This window comes from Saimiri boliviensis, chromosome 13 (genome assembly GCF_048565385.1).
Source record: "Saimiri boliviensis isolate mSaiBol1 chromosome 13, mSaiBol1.pri, whole genome shotgun sequence".
Lineage (NCBI taxonomy): Eukaryota > Metazoa > Chordata > Mammalia > Primates > Cebidae > Saimiri > Saimiri boliviensis.
Window position 1 is genome coordinate 103,217,103 of NC_133461.1, and position 21,281 is coordinate 103,238,383.

A 21,281-nucleotide genomic window follows, 5' to 3' on the forward strand; every position below is an offset into this window, starting at 1 on the left:
TGGTTATCCAAGGCCTGTCTGGTCCTGTGTTAGATGTAAGGAACTCTTCTCTCTCACCTCTGCAGCCATTCATGGTGGACAGATATAGGCTGATGCATATTTTTGGAAGTGAAGCACTTTGACCAACAATTACACATGTTCCATCTGAAAATTAGGCCATCATTTCCATTTGACAGAGGACATATAAAAGAGCAAAACTAAACATGTCTCCAGGAACTGAGCTGAGCGGACCAAAAGGAAATGGTAGAGATGTTTTCTGAGTTCACGTGAGTAGAAAGCTCGAAGCTTTACAAGTCTCTTGGGTGAACTGCCCCGCGGAAGCGGAGGGACGGGTGCAGGAGGCTCAGTGCCCGTCATCTCCACTTTTGTGTTTGACATTCTCCAGGATACACTGTTTTAAGTCCATGGAAAACACTGTCTTTTGTAAAAGTAAAATTGAAATATCAAAAGCCAGAAATGTTTCTGAAAGATTTGGGGCAGTTTTTGTTAGAGATAATAGCGTTAAGTCAGGAAGCCGCCTCTTAATCTCTCAGCTAACAAGGTAGGAAATTCGTACCTAGGTTAAGAAGTCCTGCCCTTCAACTCTTGTGTATTGAATCATTCCCATTACCCAACCCCAGTATAGAGCCAGCTTTTTTTTCCACGTGTCTTTGTATATGTTCAACATAAGAATAGCTGGATAGCATATGAGAGCTCTGTAAACATTTATTGCATCTTGATTATATGCCAGACACTGATGATAGAACCAACTGACTTTAAAGAGCTTACATCCCAGGGAGGGAGACAGACATGCACAGTATGATTACTGAAACAATGGAACTCTAATTAAGGTACACAGCCAGCCTGGGGAGAGGGCACTGTGTATTCTGGCAGCTTTGTAGATAGATCGGGGAAGCATCTGCAAAGGTCTCCAGGCGGGACCTTGAGGATGAATGGGAGGGTGACCGGGAATACCCTCTGAGGCCAAGCCGCATGGTGACGCCAGGCCTGGTTTGCTGATCATGAACCTGGTCAATGTGGCAGGAGTCTGGCCAGCAAAGACTTGGTGGATCAGGCTAAGAAATGTGAACTTTATCTTGGGACACATCATCAGTGATTCTAAGCTGGAGAACAGTGTGCTCAGAATTAATCACTCCGGATTCTGATTTTAAGTGGTGGCTTGACCTCATTTGTTTTCTCTTCCTGTCCTCGAGCTTACTTGTCAGTTACGATAATTTAGTGACAAGGCTTAAACTCAACATGGATGAACCTTGAAGACATTGTGTGAGGAGAAATAAGCCACTTACAAAAGGACAAATACTGCATGATTGCACTTACATGTGGTATCTACAGGAGTCAAATTCATGGAGACAGAAAGTAGAATGGGGGTTGTCAGGCGCTGGGGGGAGGGGAAGTAGAGTTGGTGTTTAGTGGGTAGAGTTTCAGCTTTACATGATGAAGAAAGAGCTCTAGAGATGGATGATGATAATCATTGTACCACAGTGTCGATGTGTTTAGCGACACTGAGCCGTATAGACATAATCAAAAATACCCTGAAATGGCTTAAACCAAATGGAAAATATTTTGTAACGTAGAAGCTTTGGGACTGGTTAATTCACGCTTCAGTTTCAATAAGCAGCCAGGTGGCTGGGCCTTCTCACTGTACATCGACTACACGGCCACTTCAGCCCCTTGCAATGTGACTGCCCCAGTCCGAAATGTCCCTGCAACATCCAAAAAAAGAGACCACCCCTGCCTATCTAAATCCATTTTCTGTTGCTTGTAACAATACCTGAAAAGGAATTTATTTCTTACAGTTATGGAGGCTTAAAAGTCCAAGGGCTGGAGCTAGTGAGGGCCTTTTTGCAGTTGGGGACTTTCTGTAGAACCTTACAGTGGCACAGGGTGTCATGCAGCGGCAGGGCTGCACGTGCCAGCTCAGGACCTCTTCCTCTTGTAAAACCACCCGAACTCATTATGTCATGAATCCATGAGTAGATTCATTCTTTCAAGAAGGCGGAGCCCTCACACTCCAGTCACCTTTCCGTTGCCCACCGCTCAGTAGTCTAGTTTCAACATGAGTTTCAGAGGGAGAAATATGTAACCCGTAGCACTCCATGTGTCTCTTTAAGAGCAAGAAAAGCTTTCAAAATCAGAGTGCTGGCTGGGCGTAGTGGCTTATGCCTGTAATCCCAGCACTTTGGGAGGCTGAGGCGGGCCGATCACCTGAGGTCTGGAGTTTGAGACCAGCCTGACCAACATGGAGAAAAACCCCAACTAAAAATACAAAATTAGCCGGGCTTGGTGGCACATGCCTGTAGTCCCAGCTACTCAGGAAGTTGAGGCAGGAGAATCACTTGAACCCAGGAGGTGGAGGTTGCGGTGAGCCGAGATCGAGCCATTGCACTCCAGCCTGGGCAACAAGAGCCAAACTCCGTCTCAAAAAAAAAAATCGGAGTCCTTAGCATGTTGGCACAGATGTCTCACAGCCATTCCACGTGCAGCCTGACCAGAGCCCCGCTCCTGACTCTCCTTGCAGCTTCCTCCCACACTCTCCTCACTCCCACGCCACGGTGGCTCCTGTTTTTCCAGACTCTTCCTTTCTTCAGGCTAAATACCTTGGAGTCGCTTGACCCCTCTCTTTCTGTCACACCCAGTATCCGTCGGCAGATTCATTTGGCTCTGCCTTCCACACATGCCCGGATTCCGACTACTTTTCACCACTGTGACTCAGCCCAAGCCACCACCATCTCCCACCTAGATTATTGCCATCACTTCCTACCTGGTCTCCTTGTTTCTGCCCTTGGTCACATATCCATTCAGTGAGCAGCTATTTACCACGTACCTCACATGTGCCAGTCGTTGCTCTGGGTCCTGGCAGCTCTACAGTAAACAAAACTCGTGCCTTCCTGGAGCCTCCATTCTGTTCTCTGACAACAGTCAGATCATGTCCCTCCTCTGACCAGCATCCTCTCATTCTTCCATCTCACTCAGAATATAAGCCAGATTCCTACGAGCCCTGCGCGGTGGTTCCCCCTTGTTCCTTGAGTAAGTCGAGCGCACGCCCATCTCAGGGCTTTCAGATTTCTTTTTCCTGCTCCCTAGAATCCTGTCCCTCTACATAGCCTCAGGCCTTCCTCTTTCATTTTCTTCTAGTCTCTTGACTTGGGAATTGACAGAAAGGAATCAGTTGGCCCGAGCATCTGGCAGTGGAGTGGCCATTTACAGAAAGGGAGCTTCCTGGAGGGAGCTTGGGTGGCAGGGCACCAGGCGTTGGGTTTTTGACGTACACCTGCCATGCCAATTTCGACATTCAGGTGGGTCGTGCAGCAGCTGTAGATGAATCTGAGGCTCAGGGAGAGCTGTGAGTGAGACAGATTTAGGGGTCGCCTGTGTCTACGCAGGTTTATGCTCAGTATCACAGGAAGCGCATGCACAGTAGAGCTGCATATTGTGGTGATTTCAGTTAGGGATGTGAGGAGGAACCAGCAAAGGAGACTGAGGAAGGGCAGCCAGCGAGCTAGAAGAGACTCAGGAGAGGCACTTCTTCGAAGCCCAGCGCAGGGATGTGGCAGAAAGCAAGGGAGTACCCATGGCAGGTGCTGCTGATAGCTCTCCCCGCCCAGCCTCAGCCGTCCCACTCCCAGATACAGACAGCTGGCCCTTTGAGGAACGCCTCCAGTATGCAGGGGTAACGACCCTTAGTACTGACTCCAACTAGTGAACGTTCCTTGAATGTTAAGACATCATAAAAATCATTTGGTCTCTGTTCCTGGTTCCTGACGTAGAGCTTCTAAAACCCTTGTCATTTCCTGAGCTATAGGGGTTCAAGGGGCATCTTTAGTTCTAATGTGGCAACTCTTGGTGGGCTTCTGGGTGGGGACCTGTCGCCAGAAGGATCAAGCCATGATGAGAGAGTTGAGCTTTCAGCCCCGCCCTCCATCCTCTGGGGAGAAGGGGGCTGGAAATGGAGTTAATAATCGATCGTGCCTACGTGATGAAACCTCCATACAGATCCCTACCAGATGGGGCTCAGAGAACTTTTCATTTTCACAAACAGCCACTTGCCAGGAGCGTGCTGCAGCCCAGCTCAGTGGGGACGGACACTCCTGTGCCCAGGGCCCTCCCAGAGCTCCCCATGTGCATCTCCACCTGGCCGGTCACTTGTATCTTTTATCATGTCCTGTAATAAACTGGTCAGCATAAGTAATTGTTTCCCTGAGCTCTGTGAGCCATTATGACCAATGACCAAATCTGACGGGGGGTTATAGGAACCCCCTCCCATTTGTAGCCAAGTCGGACAGAAGTTGTAGGCAACCCGCAGACCCTCTGCTTAACAATTGGTGTCTGAAGTTGGGGGCAGGCTGGGGACTGAGCTCAGAACTGGGGGGCCTTGCACTCATCAGAATAGGTAGAGTCCAGATTGAGTTAGATGGTAGAACACGCACTTGGTGTCAACAGAACTGGACGGTGGCTTGGTGTGGAAAACCTGCACTTCTCTCCGCAAACCACACTTCCATGAGCTGGGGCCATTCCAGCAAGCCTGCTTCTTTCACACCAACCAACCAACGAGGAAAACGCTTCTTCCTGTTAATCCTTGTATACTCCCAACGCTTCTGACAGTAGTCCCAAGTGTACCCGTGCTACTAGGGCCGCGTGGAGAGCCCATGTTTTCCCTGCTGTTCCCTCTAAAACTTCTGGGAAACCGTTTTGTCACCTGGCCTCATCTGGAGCATAGGCAGCGGAGACCGTAAGCCCCCTCTTCATTCACACCTAAGGTAGCGCTGGGTGCTGCCAGTAGGATAGTGAATCTGCAGGCTCCGACGCGTGGGTGCACACATTTGCTGTGCCTGTGAATGTGTGTGTCGCATACCTTGAGCTTAAGTTAGCAATCAGGGAAAGAGACTGACTTCTCTCTGCTTAGCAGCTTCTGTATTTTAATGCAGCTTGAATTCAAAGTAGTAACAATGTTCCCAGCTTACTAAGTTGAGACTTTATGTGAGAGAGAACTTGGTCTCTGGAGGAGGGGGAGAGGGTGTAAGGCGGAGGGAAGCCCATACTAATTTTGAGAATTAATCAAGTGAACACTCCTTTTTTTCCTTCAATTTTTCTGCAGGGGTCGGCACCAGGAATTATTATAGAAAGATTGGCTACAGATTACAAGGCCCGTACATGGTGAAGATGCTGAAATAATGGCCACGCCAGTCCACCTTTCTGCAGTACCCTCCCTGCAGAACACGGATAATCAGGATTTCTTGACTACTCAACAGAGAGAGGCTGAGCAGAGCAAACAGGCCTAACTGTCCCCTGCTGGAGGCTTCACCCTTATCCCACAGCTGCCGAGACTGGGAACTGCCTTCAGGGTTCTGGCTGGTCATCTGCTGACCGCATCCCAGATCCACCCTCTCTGCGTGCACCCAAAAAATCTCTTCCGTTTTTGAGGCTTAAATTATCTATCCAGTTTCTAAATTTTGCATGAGGCCTGCAGGTGGCCTGTTTTGACTCAGACGGTGACAAAAGCAAATTAATCAACTCATTTGGACTCCGTAACTCATAAAACAAAACTGATTGTCATTCGAGGAGCAAACTTAGGAGTAGGTTATTTATATACCCTAGGGACAGAACGTCGGGTTGAAACAGAGGAAAACCGCCAGACTGATCTGGGGCCTTTAACAACATACGCATTGGAGCGCAAGTTAGGAAAATGAGCTTTTGTTTTCATGGAAATCATTCTGATTGCAGTGCCGCTGTTTAGAAATAGCAGTGTGACGGGGAAGGAGGAATTGCGGTTGTGGGGGTGTGAACCTGGCAGCAGCCGGCCCCAGCCTTCCCCGGGCGGGAGTCCACCACGAAGGCGGGACGACAGACAGAGAGCTTCGCTCCTGCTGTTAGTTATCTCCACTTCCCACCCTCTTGGCAACTGCAGAGCAGCGTGGGCAGCCACAGGCATGGAGCCCGGAGAGCGTCTGGCTTTTCCTGTTCATCTCTCCAGAGCCGGTGGAGTCTGAGGTTGTGAGACCCTAAATCAAGATTTGCTTACACGGAAGCCATTCCCTGCATTTTAATTTTAATTTTTTGAGACAGAATCTCACTTTGTCGCCCAGACTGGAGTGCAGTAGTGCAGTCTCGCCTCACTGCGTCCTCCATCTCAGCCTCCTGAGTAGCTGGGATCACAGGCGCCCACCACCACACCCAGCTAATTTGTGTATTTTTAGTAAAGATGGAGTTCTACCATGTTAGGCTGGTCTCGAACTCCTGACCTCAGGTGATCCACCTCCCTCGGCCTCCCAAAATGATGGGATTACAGGATAAAGGCCACGCCTGGCCTTTAATTTCTTAAGGTAAATTTTGGTGGTTATAAATGGAAAAAGGTCAGAGTTGAAGTTCAACTCGTGTGTGAAGGCAAAACAATGGAAAACAGGATTGGCTTCTTCAAAGGCTCCTCTTGTAGAACTGCCTCTTTGAAATTTCCAGGTAATCTACTTTGGAGACTCTGCCTGGAGAGGGTCAGTTCCTAAGTTAAGAGCATCGCTTAACCTTGGCTTCTGTGGCATTTTACAAAGGTTTAAAGGAATTGATTTCTCTGAAAGGGCCTGAAAATAAAACGTCTTTAACATACAAAGAAGAGTCATGTGTTGTTTTTTTTTTTTTTTTCTCTCCCTGTAAATGCAGTGACATTTGCTGTGGATGCGCAGGTTTCAGTTCCCACCGATGGCACTAATTTCCTCCTGGGTGCTACTTGCCATTTCATGAAACTGCCACGAGGCAAATGGCAGTGGCTTTGTGATGGGCACGCTGTGGAACTACCACGGCTTTCCATGAGTGTTGTTGAGGGATTTAGCTCCTTCTCAATTATGCTTTATTTATACAAATAAAATTAATAAAGCCTACACCCCTGGCTGTCAGAGCTGCCTTGCTGGAGATGGAACCACCCACGCGGCCCTGGAGCACACACAGCCTCTGGGCTGTGACCTCATCCGTCCTGGGTGCCCAAATGGATCAAGCCGCGCAGCATACGAGAAGGGCTTTTGTGACGTGTTGAAAAGGCATGCACATGGAAAGTTCACTTCAAAAGATGACAATTTAGGGAATTTAAAACTAAATAACAGGAACTTGCATCTTTCTGACAGCTGTCAGCTAGTACTGAATCCTGGTTTTATCTTGGGATTCACGAGAACGCCTCTTTGTAGCTCACCCTGACCCTCTTTGCCATGAGGATCTTGTGGCCTGTGCGCAACTGCAGCAGCTGGGGCGCTTCCCCCGGTGTCTGCGCTCTTGCCGCCCTCGGCCACCAGAAGCTTCTGCTTCTCCCGTGACTGCCAGGGCTTGTTCTTGGCGCCCCCACTGCCCGGGTGCTCTGATCCCTGGGGACCACCCGTCCAAAAGATTATAAATTGTTCTACTATAAGGACATATGCACACGAATGTTCACTGCAGCACTGTTTACAATAACAAAGACTTGGAACCAACCCAAATGCCCATCGATGATAGACTGGACAGGGAAACTGTAGCACAAATACACCATGGAATACTAGGCAGCCAAAAAAAACGATGAGTTCGTGTCCTTTGGAGGGACATGGATGAACCTGGAAACCATCATTCTCAGCAAACTGACGAACAAAAAATCAAATCCCGCATGTTCTCACTCACAGGCAGGTGTTGAACAATGAGAACACACGGACATGGAGGGGAGCATCACACACTGGGGTCTGTCGGGGGGAGCTAGAGGAAGGACAGTAGGGGCTGGGGAGTCGGGGTGGGATAACATGGGTGAAAATGCCAGATATAGGTGATGGGGATGGAGGCAGCAAACCACATTGCCACGTGTGTACCTATGCAACAACGCTGCATGTTCTTCACACGTACCCCAAAACCTAAAACGCAATATATGTAAAAAAGAAAGCTCAGTTGGGGACGATCCCACTGACCTCAGTGTGAAAGCAGCCCAGCTGCAGCCTGATCCCATCCAAATGGAAGGACTCCTTAGCAACCACCTCTAGCCCAGAAGCTCTGCTTTTAGCTCCGCTTAACTAGCCAAATCACCTGAGGAGTTTTTTGTTTTGTGTTTTTTCAATTCAAGTACTATCAAAACCCGACATATATTTGAAGAGAAAATGAGTTTTTTAAAATACCTTATCACCAAGTGAAAGGGCCTGGAGCTCATGCTTCCTCTCATTTGGAACAAGCAAACCCCTTTTCCAGTTATCTCCGCGAACCCAAAACTACAGCAAAGACAGCTCAGAAACCAAAGCCTGTTCCACTAACGTGTCTTTCAGGTTGCAAATTTTCCTTGCTAATGAGGTTTTGGCTTTTTTGTTTTCAAGATTATCTCACTGAAAACAAAATTTTGCTCCTAAAGAACTCACAGACCCCTGAGTTTACAAAAAACAAAAACCACGAGATCCGGAATCTGAAAACCTGGGTTTCTCATTAACCATGAACTTGAGCAAGGCCCCGTCCCGTTTCGAGCTACAATTTCCCTATTTGTAAACACACATCGGTCGGGGGAGCAAGTGTGAGAATGAGATGTGGCATTTGAGAGACTGCATAAACCAGGACACATGCTGATAGTTGTTGCTGCCTTTAATGAAGTGGCTTCTCTGCTGATGTGTGACCTGGGCAAGTCAACTCTGCAAGTTTCTTTATCTGTAAAATGGGAGTGAGGAATACATAAGCCTGCGTCTGCAGGCTCTTAGAACAGGACACATACTAAAGATGCACCTGCTTTCGTTACTGTCTCTAACAAGGGCAATCATTGGTCCATTTTTTTCTTCAATGAGGGAGCTTCTCTGCTGACAATAGAATTTCGGATTCTTTGCTAGAATCTAAGTTTTTCTAGAAGCACCTGTCAGAATAGTAGTATCTCTAATGTTCAGTACCCTATCTCCTCCTCCTCTGGTCTATTTTATTCACACCAGTCTAGGATTGCACATTGTCAAATCCATTTCTTGAGGGCCAAGATCCTAGCTGAGATTGCAACAGCAAACAGCATTGTGAAATGCCACTGTCGTGGGTGTGGCTTCCTGGAAAGTTGTCCCGTGTCAGCACACGTTGCCGGCCCCTGTGTGAGCTGGTGACTGTCCACTTAGGGAGTCTGGCAGCTGTTTGTGGCAGGGCTTGTGCGGGGGGAAGCTTTCTAAATACTACAGTTGTGTACACCAGCAACACGTTTGTTTCATTCTGTGAAGCCATTTCCAAAAATGATATTTCAGGAAACTAACTGACTTTAATGTAGACTAATCGATGCCTGTCAAACAGTTGCCAGTTGGCTGCTTTTCTCTATCCTGCCTTAACTGCCGCTACCCCAGATACACAGCTTTATCTCCTTTGTCTCTACACCCCTAGCTCCCCTCTTGTCTACCTGGAAAATTTCTCATCATTCAAGGGAACAAAGGACCATTTGTTGAGCCTCTGTCAGGTCCTGGACTCTGCCTCAGGTTCTTCACCTTCTTCATCTTGGGACGTCCCCCCAGCCCCTGCTGTCCTCAAGGACAATAAGGTACTGTGGATAGTCTCCACTATTTTTTTTTTTTTTTTAAATAAGATCTCACTCTCCTGTCCAGGATGGAGTGCAATGGCACAATCACAGCTCACTGCAGCCTCAAACTCCCAGGCTCAGGCACTCCTCCCACGTCAGTCTCCCAAGAAGCTGGAACTACAGGCATGCACCACTATACCCAGCTAATTTTTTTTATTTTTTATAGAGGCAGGAGGGGTCTCACTGTATTGCCCAGGCTGATCTCCCAACTCCTGGGCTCAAGTGATTCTCCCACCTCAGCCTCCCAAAGTTCTGGGATTACAGGCATGAGCCACAGCGTCTGACTTTGTCTCCACTACTTAACTGAGGAAGGCAGGCTGGTGTCTTCGCCTCTGACCCTGGCATCGCAAAAAGCCACTGTGGCACGCAGGTGCGGTCAGTGTCATTCCTCAAATGTTTGGTGATCATGTGTACTATAGTCTAAATAGGACCTCAGAATGGCCCAGCGCAGCGGCTCTGTTCTCAGCTACTCAATGCTGAGATGCAGGCTTGGAGCCTGAGTCAGTGACTCAGCCTTCCCCACTCCACCCGGCCCCACTCCTCCTCTTTGAGGGGAAAGCGTTTCCAGTCAACTTATGTTAGAGAGGACACTAGCAGGCCTGGGCACCAAACCTGTGCCTTCAGATTTGAATTTCACCCTCACGGCAGCCTGTGCAAGAAGCCCTATTATCAGCATCCCAGCAGTTCCGACTGGCGGGAGTGGATGTGAACGATTTCCTCGAGAGACTGCAAAGTACAGAAAGAGCCTGCTCTTTTCATCTAAATGAAAATAGCACTTGGGGGCTCTAAAAATTATACATGCTCATTATAACGAATGGAAATGAGACAGAAAAGCACAGAATAACCTGAAATCCCACCGTTGGTGCCAGCTGTGGTTAACACTGATGAATGTCTGTCTAGCCGCCTATCTGCACACACAGACACGTGATCGGTTTCCTATAAGAGTCATATTGTGCATGTTGCTTCTTTTTTACTCTACAAAACACAAAGCAACTTTCCATTTCAATAGAGATCTGCTTCGTGGCAGTTTTTTTCTTTTGAGACAAGGTCTCACTCTGTCACCCAGGCTGGAATGCAGTGGTACCATCTTGGTTCACTGCACCCTCCAACTTTTGGGCTCATGCAATCCTCCTGCCTCAGCCTCCCAAGTAGCAGGGACTATAGGTGCGCACCACCACACCCAGCTAATTTATTTTTTTGTAGAGTCAAGATCTCCCTGTGTTGCCCAGGCTGGTCTCGAACCCCTGGGCTCAAGCTACTCCATCTTTTGCAATGGCTACCTAGTGGTCCCTGTCTGCAGGTGCATAGTTGATTTCAGCAGGGCTTTCAGATCTCCTGTTCTCACCGCCACAAGACCTACAATCAGGTGTGAAGCATAAATCTGCTGACTCCATACCAAGATTTACTTCTTTCATTTCTTTTCTACAAGCATTCACTCCTCCATGGCTGGCGCTCTTCATGACTTGGTTGTCCCGCCGCCAAGCCTCTCAGTCCTTCACTCATAACGGGGAAGTCCTCCCTGCTGGCACGTGGCCTTCCTCATCCAGAGAGCAGCAGCACATTTGGTCATGAACGAATCTCATCACACAAAATGTCAAGCCGCCTGCTCACTGAAAGTCACTGGAGCGTGACACCCTTTACTGAGGTGAGGTGACTGTGCCCTGTCTTTTCTCCCCTGATGTAAGGGACTGCGTCAAGTCAGAGCCCTGCACCAGTGGCAGCCCTGCAGAGACGCTCATCCTCTTGTCTGCACAGCTAGAAAATGTGAGTACCAGGGACACTTGACGGTAGCTGCTGTCACCATCGGGGCAGGCAGCAGAGGGGCTCTCATCACTTGCAGCTCCCAAGAAGGAACAGCGGGACGTTGAGACGCCTGGGTTCCAGGCTTGCTTCTGCCTCTGTCCATCTCTGCAGGGACCCAGACAGCTCTGTCTGGGTCACCACACCTGACCCAGGCAGCAAGCAAAGGATCATCTATCTGCGTCTTCCTTAAGGGAAGAAAGGACAGGAACCTTTTGGTGAGAGGGAGGAAGAACGGGAAATAATGTTGTAGGAAATAAGAATAAATAAAAAGTTCCTCTTCAAAGCTTTCCTCAGTTCAATACAAATAAACAGTAGTTTCTTCAAAGGTTAATTTGCTTTCAAGCTTTTGCTAATAATCTTAAAGTAGCTGTTAGTTACAATAAAGAAGTAAGCGCCTCCCATGTACTTAGTTCTTCCACTTTAACCTGGATATTTACCCTGACATGCCCGGACAAGCCCAGGCAAGCCTTAGGTCAAAGCTTATTCCCCTTCCTTATGCGGAAATGTTACCACTTCTCTAAGCAATCCTCAGGTGACTTCCTCTTTTTCTTTGTTCTCTGCCTTTACTTCTTTAGAAAATTTCCAGATTTTTAGCCAGTTGGGTCAAGCATAGAATGTGAGGTCCCGTTCCAGCCAATGGAAACGACACAGCAGTAGGGCGACTGCATCAGGTTATGAAAGTTACAAATGTCCCTGTCTCCCCTGTTCAGGCATGCTCTCCTGGCAACACTGCCGGCGAGCTGCACCCTAACCGCAGGAAGTGAACTAGCCTTGCTGAGTGATCCATTGTCTCAGTGTGGATTTGCCCCGATGTTATAAACCTGTTACCCACAAATGCACTGAACACTCACGCCTGGTATTGCCCCACAATGGTCCGTCCTCTGAGGGAGGAATTAAGGTCCCCATTTCACAAATGAGAAACTCAGTCTCAAAACAGGTCAGTAAATTAACCAAGTCCCCAGAGCTAGTCAGAGAAATGAGTGTGAAGACAACAAACTGGGCCAATACAGTGGCTCATGCCTGTAATCCCAGCACTCAGAGGCTGAGGCGGGAGTTCAAGACCAGCCTGGACAACATAGTGGGTCCCCATTCTGCATTAAAAAATAAAATATTAGCCAGATGTAGTGGTACACACCTACAGTTCTACCTACTACAGAGGCCGAGGCAGGAGGATCACTTGAGCCTAGGAGTTGGAGGCTGTAGCAAGCCGTGATTGTGCCACTACACTCCAGCCTGGGTGACGGCAAGACCCCGTTTGAAAAAAACAAATTGACATTTGCAAACTTGCAAAGACGCATACCTATGAGCAGTGGTTCCTCTAGAATTCCTAAAACAAAGAGTTTCTGGCTGGCAGTTGGGTTGAAGAAGGATTTGTCTTGAAGTGACACAGCCAGGCGGACAGTTTGCCCCCCACCACCTGCTCCAGGCTACTTCTAGGCATAGCTGCCAGTGGACTCTTAAAAATCCTCTTGATAGAAAAGCACAGAAATAAAGCCAACAGATACATTCAAATAAAACACTGGTGAATAGGGATAATATGGAAAGAACAAACTAGTAGTAAGAAATCAATCTGCTTAAATAGAAAACTGAAACTGAATAACTCTCGGAGTTACTGTTATAGACAAGAATGGAAGTTTCTGGGTTCAAAGGGAGGATGGAACACATCCGTCTAGTATTACTTCCACCTGGAGCTCTATCTGTGCATTTTTAATTCACGTTAAAGAGAGGGGAGGGCCAAGCACAGTGACTCCCCACACTTGGGGAAGCCAAGGTGGGAGGACTGCTTGATCCCAGGAGTTTGAGACCAGCCTGGGCAACATAGCAAGACCCTGTAACTACAAAAACTTTCTAAAAATCAGCCAGGTGGGATGGCACACACCTGTAGTCCCAGTGATTTGGGAGAGGCTGAGGCAGGAGGACCACTTGAGCCCAGAAGTTTCAGGCTGCAGTGAGCTATGACTGAGCCACTGCATTCTAGTATTCCAACCTGGGTGACGAAGTAAGAGACCTGTCACAAAAAAAAAAAAAAAAAAAAAAAAGGCTAAGCTTGCCTGATGCTGACAGATGTGGAAAGAGAAACAATTGAGCCACGCAGGAGAAGAAGCCAGAATGGGGTGTCTAGGGCTTCCCCAGAAGGGCTTCACAGAGGGGCAGAGAGGTCCCAGCATGGAGAAACTGAAGGTCTCTTCTCAGCCCACATTCCCGGGGCTGCCGAGGAGTCAGTGGGCAGGACAACAGGAGAGGGCATCCTGTGGTCCGGCCGATGTTTGCTTCTGTGTGGTCTCTCTTTATGACTTATCCTGCCCAACACAAAAGTAAGCAAAGCAGCTTCGTACTGTCTAACCTGCTTTTAAAATTTTGCATGACATGTCTTAACTAGTAAGTGTTCTGTGTTTCAAAATGTCCACATCAACTTCCTGCTTCACCCTCCCGGTCCTGTTCCCAGTGTTTATTCTCCTGGGCCCCTTTGCCCAGGGGTGTGACGGTGCCTCCCTCCCTTTGGCTTGTGTGACATTACACAGTCCAGCCTCCCTCCTCCTCCTCCTCTCTCCTTCCTACATGGACACACTCCACTCTCAGCTGTGAATCTATTCGTGACAACCATATCCCCTCTGCAGGGGCACCAGTCACCCATTTCCACTCGCGGTGCTGACATTTCTGCCATCATGTCCCACTGTTGCCTCGAAGTCATCTAAAATTAAACTCCGCTCCCTCCATCCCCACCAAAACCACTGCCCTTCTGGACTTGGACTGCTGTTAATGGCTTCAGCATCCTCCCAACCACACAAACTCCCGGCTTTTAGCCACTTTGGACTTTGCTCCCTTCCTCACCCTGCCTATCTAGCTAATTACAGTTTTTCTCCAATATTCATCTGAGTTGTCAGTGCCTTGATCACTTCTTTTGATGTACAATAGTCATGATGTTTAGAGGTACATAGTGATGTTTCCATGCATACAATGTAAGTGATTAGACGAGGGTAATTAGCATATCCACCATCTCAAACATCGCGCTGAGAGCACTGAATATCCTCCTCCTCGCTACTTGAAACTGTATTAACTAAGTCATCTCGCAGTGCTACAGAACATTACGACATTCCTATCTATCTGGAATTCTGTATCCTTTAACAAGTCTCTCCCTGCTCCTCCTAACTGATCTGTCTGCCTCTATTTTCTCTCTCCTTTAATGCAACTTGTCAGATTAACCTTCCTGTCACAATCATAAAAGCAACAGTAGGCAGCATTTATCACACTTAGAACCAGCCAGGCACTGTTCTGAGATCTCTACATAGAGGCACATTCTCAACAGAAAAACTGATGGTGTTACTTTTTATTTTTTTGAGATGGAGTCGTGCTCTGTTGCCTAGGCTAGAGTGCAGTGGTGCCATCTCCACTCACTGCAACCTGCGCCTCTCAGGTTCAAGTGATTCGCCTGCCTCAACCCCCAGAGTAGCTGGGAGCACACCACCACACCTGGCTAATTTTTCTATTTTTAGTAGAGACGGGGTTTCCCCATGTTGGCCAGGCTGGTCTCGAACTCCTGACCTCAAGTGATCCACCTGCCTTGGCCTCCCACAGTGCTCGGATTACAAGCGTGAGCCATTGCACTCAACCTACTCTTATTTTATAGATGAGAAAACGCAAAGCACAGAGAGGTTAAGTAGCTTGCTCAACAGCTAGGATGTCCATCGGAGGATGACCCAGGAAGTCCCCATTGCCTACAAAATGAACTGCATTCTCCCATGTCCCCACCTCCCTATCTCTGCTCGGTTGAACTGACGTCAGCAAGATGTCCAGTGCGTGCCTCTCCTGTGCCCCAAAACACAACTTAGTTACCCCCTTCCCACCTCCCCTCCGGGGCCATCTGGGCTCACCATGGTCCTGCGAGCATTGCTGATGCTACTCCCTAGCGCCGCAGTGGTACAAATTGGTACCTTCTTTTCTGGGGGGTGGTACGTGCTGCCGTAGAGCATGGACTTGATGGAAGTTTTTGGCATGGAAAATGTTTTAAAGTGGATCCAGTCATATAAAAATGTAAAGGTACTTTTGCCTTTTAGGTTTTTATGTTACGTTTAATTGACAGAAAATATCCTCCACAGACCTCCTTAACCCTCAACTCTATCCCTATCCCTCAACCTCGCAAATGCTCAGGGGATAGAGGAGGGGGTCTGTGTTGTACATCACTTGATCTTCTCTATCTCTAACTATTTTGATTTTAAACAGAATCAAACATGCATCCACGTGGGACAAAATTCTGAAAGGAGAAAGGACATATGAAGAATCAGTCTCCTTTATGTCCCATCTGCTACCACGCTGCCCCTCCCAAAGGCATCCACTTATCTTTTCAGTGTCTATATCCAGTGAATGTCAAGCATATCAATACACACGCTGATATTTTTGAAGATGAAAGTGCACTTGTGTTTTCTGACATTATGATGACTGAGACACAAATATTAAAAATTATCCTGATGTCAACATGGCGACATTGACATGTCCCGCACTTCCCTCCAGTTCTTTGTAAAAGGGACGAGGTCTTACACATTCTGCGCCTCTGCTCTCCAACGCCTTCATGCCCCTGGGCCCAGTGCTTGTCCAGGCAGGGTCTGTGCTCAGAACAGACACTCAATGATATGATCTGAAGGAGGCTCAGACAAAACCCTGGTCTAGAGCAAGGGTGGGAACCAAGTGAGTGGTAGAGAAGGAAGAGCCAAGAAAAGAGAGGGGAGAGATGGAGTGAGCCCGGGAGGGGAAAATGGAAGCCATGGGGAAGAGGGAATGGCGTTGATTACCTGGCACTCTCCTCCCCTCTCCATCAAGACACTGATGAGCCCTCCACAGCCCCCTGTGGGAAAGTCCCCAGCCACCTGCTGCTGGGGGGCCCATTCATTCAAGCCCAACCACCTGAGGCCAGGGGGCTGCCACTTAGCCCACCTTCCCTGTGGTTTATTCACTTTACAGAATTCGACTCAGCTCAACTTACCAGGCCCCAGTCTCTAACTGTTCTTACCATCCCCGAGAGAAAATTACTTCTTTGATGATTCACAGGGAAGGAGCCATAAAGCACTGAGTCACTGATGCCCCCTCCTACCCCGCTCAGTAGTTTCTGCTTTGTGTTTTCCCTTCCAGAGACAATTTCAGGTCTGTTTCTGTGGTTGTGGCCTCATACAATGGCTGCTGGCTGAACCGAAGTCCACAGTAACCTTTTCCCCGACTCATTGTTTACCTGAAACTGGCTGTCACTGATAAATGCCTTGCCTGGCCTGGCTACTAACTACCATGAAACAAAAGAAAATCAGATCAACAAGAGAACAGATCTGTGCTTGGCTCAGGCCCACGCTGTTTCTAAATAATAATAAGTTCATGCTCCTGACTGAGACTGAAGAAACCTTTCTCTAACCATGTCTGAAACTTGTTTAAGAATAATTTTGAATGTTGTGACTTTGAAAAGGTCCCCACAAAGGGGAAATGTAACGCTCCTTTAAGACATATGTTTTTGTCTAAAAAAATGCCCAGCAATTGACATGCAAAAAAAAAAAAAAAAAAAAGAAGAAGAAGAAATTGAAACTAGAGACAGACCTTATGCCCATCACAAAAATTAACTCGAAATAGATCAGACCTAATTGTAAAGCACACAGCTGTAAATCTCCTAGAGGAAAACATTAGATGACTCTGAGAATGGCAATGATTTAAGATACAACACCAGAGACAAAGATCCATGAAAGAACACATTGATTAACTGGACTTGATTAAAACAAAAAACTTCAGCTCTGTTAAAGACACATTATCAAGAGAGTAAGAAGAAAAACCACAGACTGGAAGAAAAATGTTATAAATGACATGTCTGATAAAGGATGTACGTCCAAAACATACAAAGAGCTCTTAAAACTCAGCAATAGAGGCTGGGTACGGTTGCTCACACCTGTAATCTCAGCACTTTGGGAGACTGAGGTGGGTGGATCACAAGGTCAGGGGTTCGAGACCAGCCTGGCCAATATGGTGAAACCGCATCGCTACTAAAAACACAAAACTTAGCCAGGCATGGTGGTGTGCTCCTGTAGTCCCAACTACTTGGGAGGCTGAGGCAGGAGAATCACTTGAACCCAGGAAGTGAAGGTTGCAGTGAGCCAAGATCATGCCACTGCACTCCAGCCTGGGCAACAGAGCAAGACTTTATCTCAAGAAAAACAAAAAACAAAAAACAAACAACAACAACAACAACAACAACAACAACAAACTCAGCAATAAGAAAATAACCTAATTTTTAAAATGGGCCAGGCTGGGCTGGACATGGTGGCTCACACCTGTAATCCCAGTACTTTGGGAGGCCAAGGAGGGTGAATCATTGAAGCCCAGGAGTTCGAAACCAGCCTGGGCAAAATGATGAAACCCCATCTCTAAAAAAAAATTAACAAGTTAGCCAGGTGTAATGACACACGCCTGTAGTCCCAGCTACTCAGGAGGCTGAGATGGGAGGATCGGCTGAGCCTGGGAGGTCAAGGTTGCAAACGGTCATGATCATGCCAGTGCACTCCAGCATGGGTGACACCAAGACCCTGTCTCAAAATAAAAAGGGGGCCAAAAACTTAGACACATGTCACTAAAGAAGAGATATAGATGGTAAGCAAGCATGTGGAAAGATGCTTCACATTACATCTTTAGGGAAATGAAAATTACAACCATGAGATATGTACCTATTAGAGTAGCCAAAATCCAGGACACTGACAACATCAAGTGTTGATGAGGATGTGGAGCAGCGGGAACTCCTATTCACCGCAGATGGGCAGATGGGAAAGCAAAACCAAACATCACTCTGATCATCCCTTCCAGCAGTCGCGCTCCTTGGTATTTACCCAAATGAGATGAAAACTTATGTCCTTACAAAGGTCTGCTCATGAATACTTATAGTGCCTTATTTAGAGTTGCCAAAAATTGGAAGCTACCAAAATGTCCTTCAGTAGGTGAATGGATAAACTGCGGTATATGTGACAGTGGAATATTATTCAGTGCTAAAAAGAAATGAGCTATCAAGCCATGAGAAGGTGTGGAGGAAGCTTAAATGCATATTGCTGAGTAGAAGAAGCCAATCTGAAAAGACCAAATAGTATGATTCCAACTATATGACATTCTGGAAAAGGCAAAAGTATGGAGACTGTGCAAAGATCAGCAGCAGTTGCCAAAAGTTAGTGCGAAGAGAGGGCTGAACGGATGGAGCACAGAGGCTTTTTAAGGTAGTGAAACTCTTCTATATTGATACTACAGTGGTGGACACAGGTCATGATCTATTTGCCTAAACTCATAGAATCTGCCATACCACGTGAGACCCCTAATGTAAACCATGGACTCTGGTGATAATGAAGGTGTCAATGTAGGTTCATCAATTACAGCAAATGCCCCACTCAGGTGTGGGATGCTGAGGATGGGGAAGGTTGTCAGTGCAGGGGCCAGGGGAATATGGAAACTCTCTTTGCTTTCTGCTCAATTTTGCTGTGAACCTAAAGCTGCTCCAAAAAATAAAATGTATTTTAAGAATCATAAGGGAAAATTCTTTAGGAATAAATCAGGCTAGGTATAGTGGCTTACACGTGTAATCCTAGCACTCTGGCGGGGGGCGGGGAGGCAAGTGCGAGGATCACTTGAGCACAGGAATTTGGGACCAGCCTAGGCAACATATTGAGACCTCATCTCTACTAAAAAAAAAAAAAAAAAAAAAAAATGCTGAAAGTGGTGTCCCAGGTACTCAGAGGCTGAGGTGGGAGGATGGCTTGAGCCCAGGAGATAGAGGCTGTGTTGAGCTAGAAATCCCATTCCCTTTGGTCATCACCCCCTTATTTGTGCATCACTGCATTCCAGCCTCAGGGACAGAGCAGGACCCTGTCTGAAAAATTTTAAAAAAGAATAAATTAATACTCAAGGTCATGTGATAAAAAAAAAAAAAAAGAAAGATGCCCCATGGATAAAGGAGTGGGGACGCAGAGCGGGGATTGGTCAGGTCCAGGCGGGGCTGATAGAGATTCCTGTTTGCTTTACCATGTTCAATTAATTTAACAGCAAAATGCCAGGTTTAAAAGAATGAGTGTCCTAAGCAGTCCTTGGTATTTCCAACAAAACCCCAAATGCACATCCCAGCAAGAGACGACCACAGGGCTCCCTCAGGTTCAGGCCCAGGCCCAGGCCAGGGAAGCCACTCTCCAGGCAGCCCAGGCTCCATCTGGACCCTGTCTTTGGCCCTGTTGGAATGTGCGTGTGTCCTGCCCCAGCCTTTGAGACCAAACCATCAACCTGTAGCACAGCCAGTGCTGTGCGAACAATGGGTTTTCTCCTTGTATTTTTCCCTTGTTCTTTCTCCATTCTAATAGGCTCCGTGCTTAGTCTCAGGATGTAAACTTTTATCACGAGTTTTTTTTGTTTTTGCCTGAATTAACAAGTGGATTAGCTAGACTGTAAAAGACAGCAGGGAAACAGAAGATAGAACTCAGAAGGAATCGGATGCTGAGTGGAATAAGGCCCCACGCCAGGCCCATCAGTTGCTCGTGTCTTGATGGGCACCCAGGACCAAAGGCTTCCAACTCCAGCTGCACATTTGAACACTTGCCCAGCTACACACCTCGACAGGGTCAGGCACGGATTACTCACACATCCAAGGCCAAGTGAACAGAGCAAGTGCAGCCATTCGGGGATGAAAAAGGACCCGGCCAGCAAATAGCACAGATCTCACTAAAATATGCAGTCAAATATGTTACCTATTTGTAAGCATCTCAGGTATTTATTATGCATAAAGTATATGCATAACATGCATAGATACACACTCATGTATACAGGAAAAGATCAGAAAAAGGTCTCCAGGGTATGTACCTTTAGCCAAAATGCAAAATAAAATATTTTCAGTTTTCATCATTATCATATTGATAAGCAAAATGATTGCAATGTAATGCCAGGTGGTATGTTTTCTTGGATGGCAAGTTGTGCACATAACTTTTTGTTCTGTTTCCTTAAAATATTCTTGTTATTTACTCTTGTAAAATTATACACAGAGTTACACACTAATAATATTGGATTTGTTCCAACCATCTGAATCTGGAATGTAAGCTATGAATATATTTATAGTAATTTTGTCTCTCTCTTTTTTTTTTTTTTTCAAGATGGAGTCTGTCACTGTTGCCCAGGCTGGAGTGCAGTGGCTCAATCTCTACTCACTGCAACATCTGCCTCCCGTGTTCAAGTGATTCCCCTGCCTCCGCCTCCCCCATAGCTGGGATTACAGGCACCCGTCACCACGCCTGGGTTATTTTTAATATTTGTAGTAAAGACAGGGTTTCACTGTTGGCCAGTCTGGTCTTGAACTCCTGACCTTGTGATCCACCCACCTCAGCCTCCCAAAGTGCTAGGATTACAGGCATGAGCCACTGCACCTGGTCCTAATTTTTTCTTTTTTAAAAAACAGCTTTATTGGGATTAATTCAAACACCATATAATTTGCCGATTTAAAGTACACAATTCAACGGTTTTCAGTATCTTCAGAGGCTTGTGCAACCATCACCACAATTTTAAAAAAATTTCATCTCCACAAACAAAAACCCCATACCCTTTAGCCATCACCCCCTTATCCCTGCCAGCCCTAAGCAATCACAAATCTCCTTTCTGTCTCTATAGATTTGAAGGTTCTGGGCATTTCATATAACGGAATCATATGTGGTATTTTATTACTGGCTTCTTTCACTTAGCCTGTTTTTGAGGCTCATCCACCTCTGTAGCATGTACCAGTACTTCATTCCTTTTTAAGGCTGAATAATATTCCCCTCTAGGAATATACCACATTGTTTATACATTTACACTTTGAGGGATACTTGTTTTACCTTTTGGCTCTATCATGAATAACACCGCAATGAATACTGGTGTACAAGGATCTGTTAGAATCTATGTTTTCAATTCTTAGAGGTATGTACCTAGAAGCAGAATTGCTAGG

At 46.9% G+C, this 21,281-nt stretch overlaps 1 protein-coding gene and 1 long non-coding RNA gene across 5 annotated transcripts in view; one reads left to right on the top strand and one right to left on the bottom strand.

Annotated features, from left to right (window-relative positions):
* ELP3 (elongator acetyltransferase complex subunit 3) overlaps positions 1–6,604 on the top strand; it is a 99,337-nt gene extending 92,733 nt beyond the window's left edge. For all 4 annotated transcript variants that reach the window (XM_003937211.3, XM_010347781.3, XM_074384108.1 and 1 more), the window contains one exon: positions 5,096–6,604. In XM_003937211.3, coding sequence (XP_003937260.1) covers positions 5,096–5,172 — 77 coding nt within the window. In that variant the 3' untranslated portion in view covers positions 5,173–6,604. The remainder of the gene's footprint in view (positions 1–5,095) is intronic.
* Positions 1–21,281, bottom strand: part of LOC141580874 (uncharacterized) — a 71,568-nt gene that overhangs the window by 11,352 nt on the left and 38,935 nt on the right. The gene's annotated exons all lie outside the window — the stretch shown is intronic.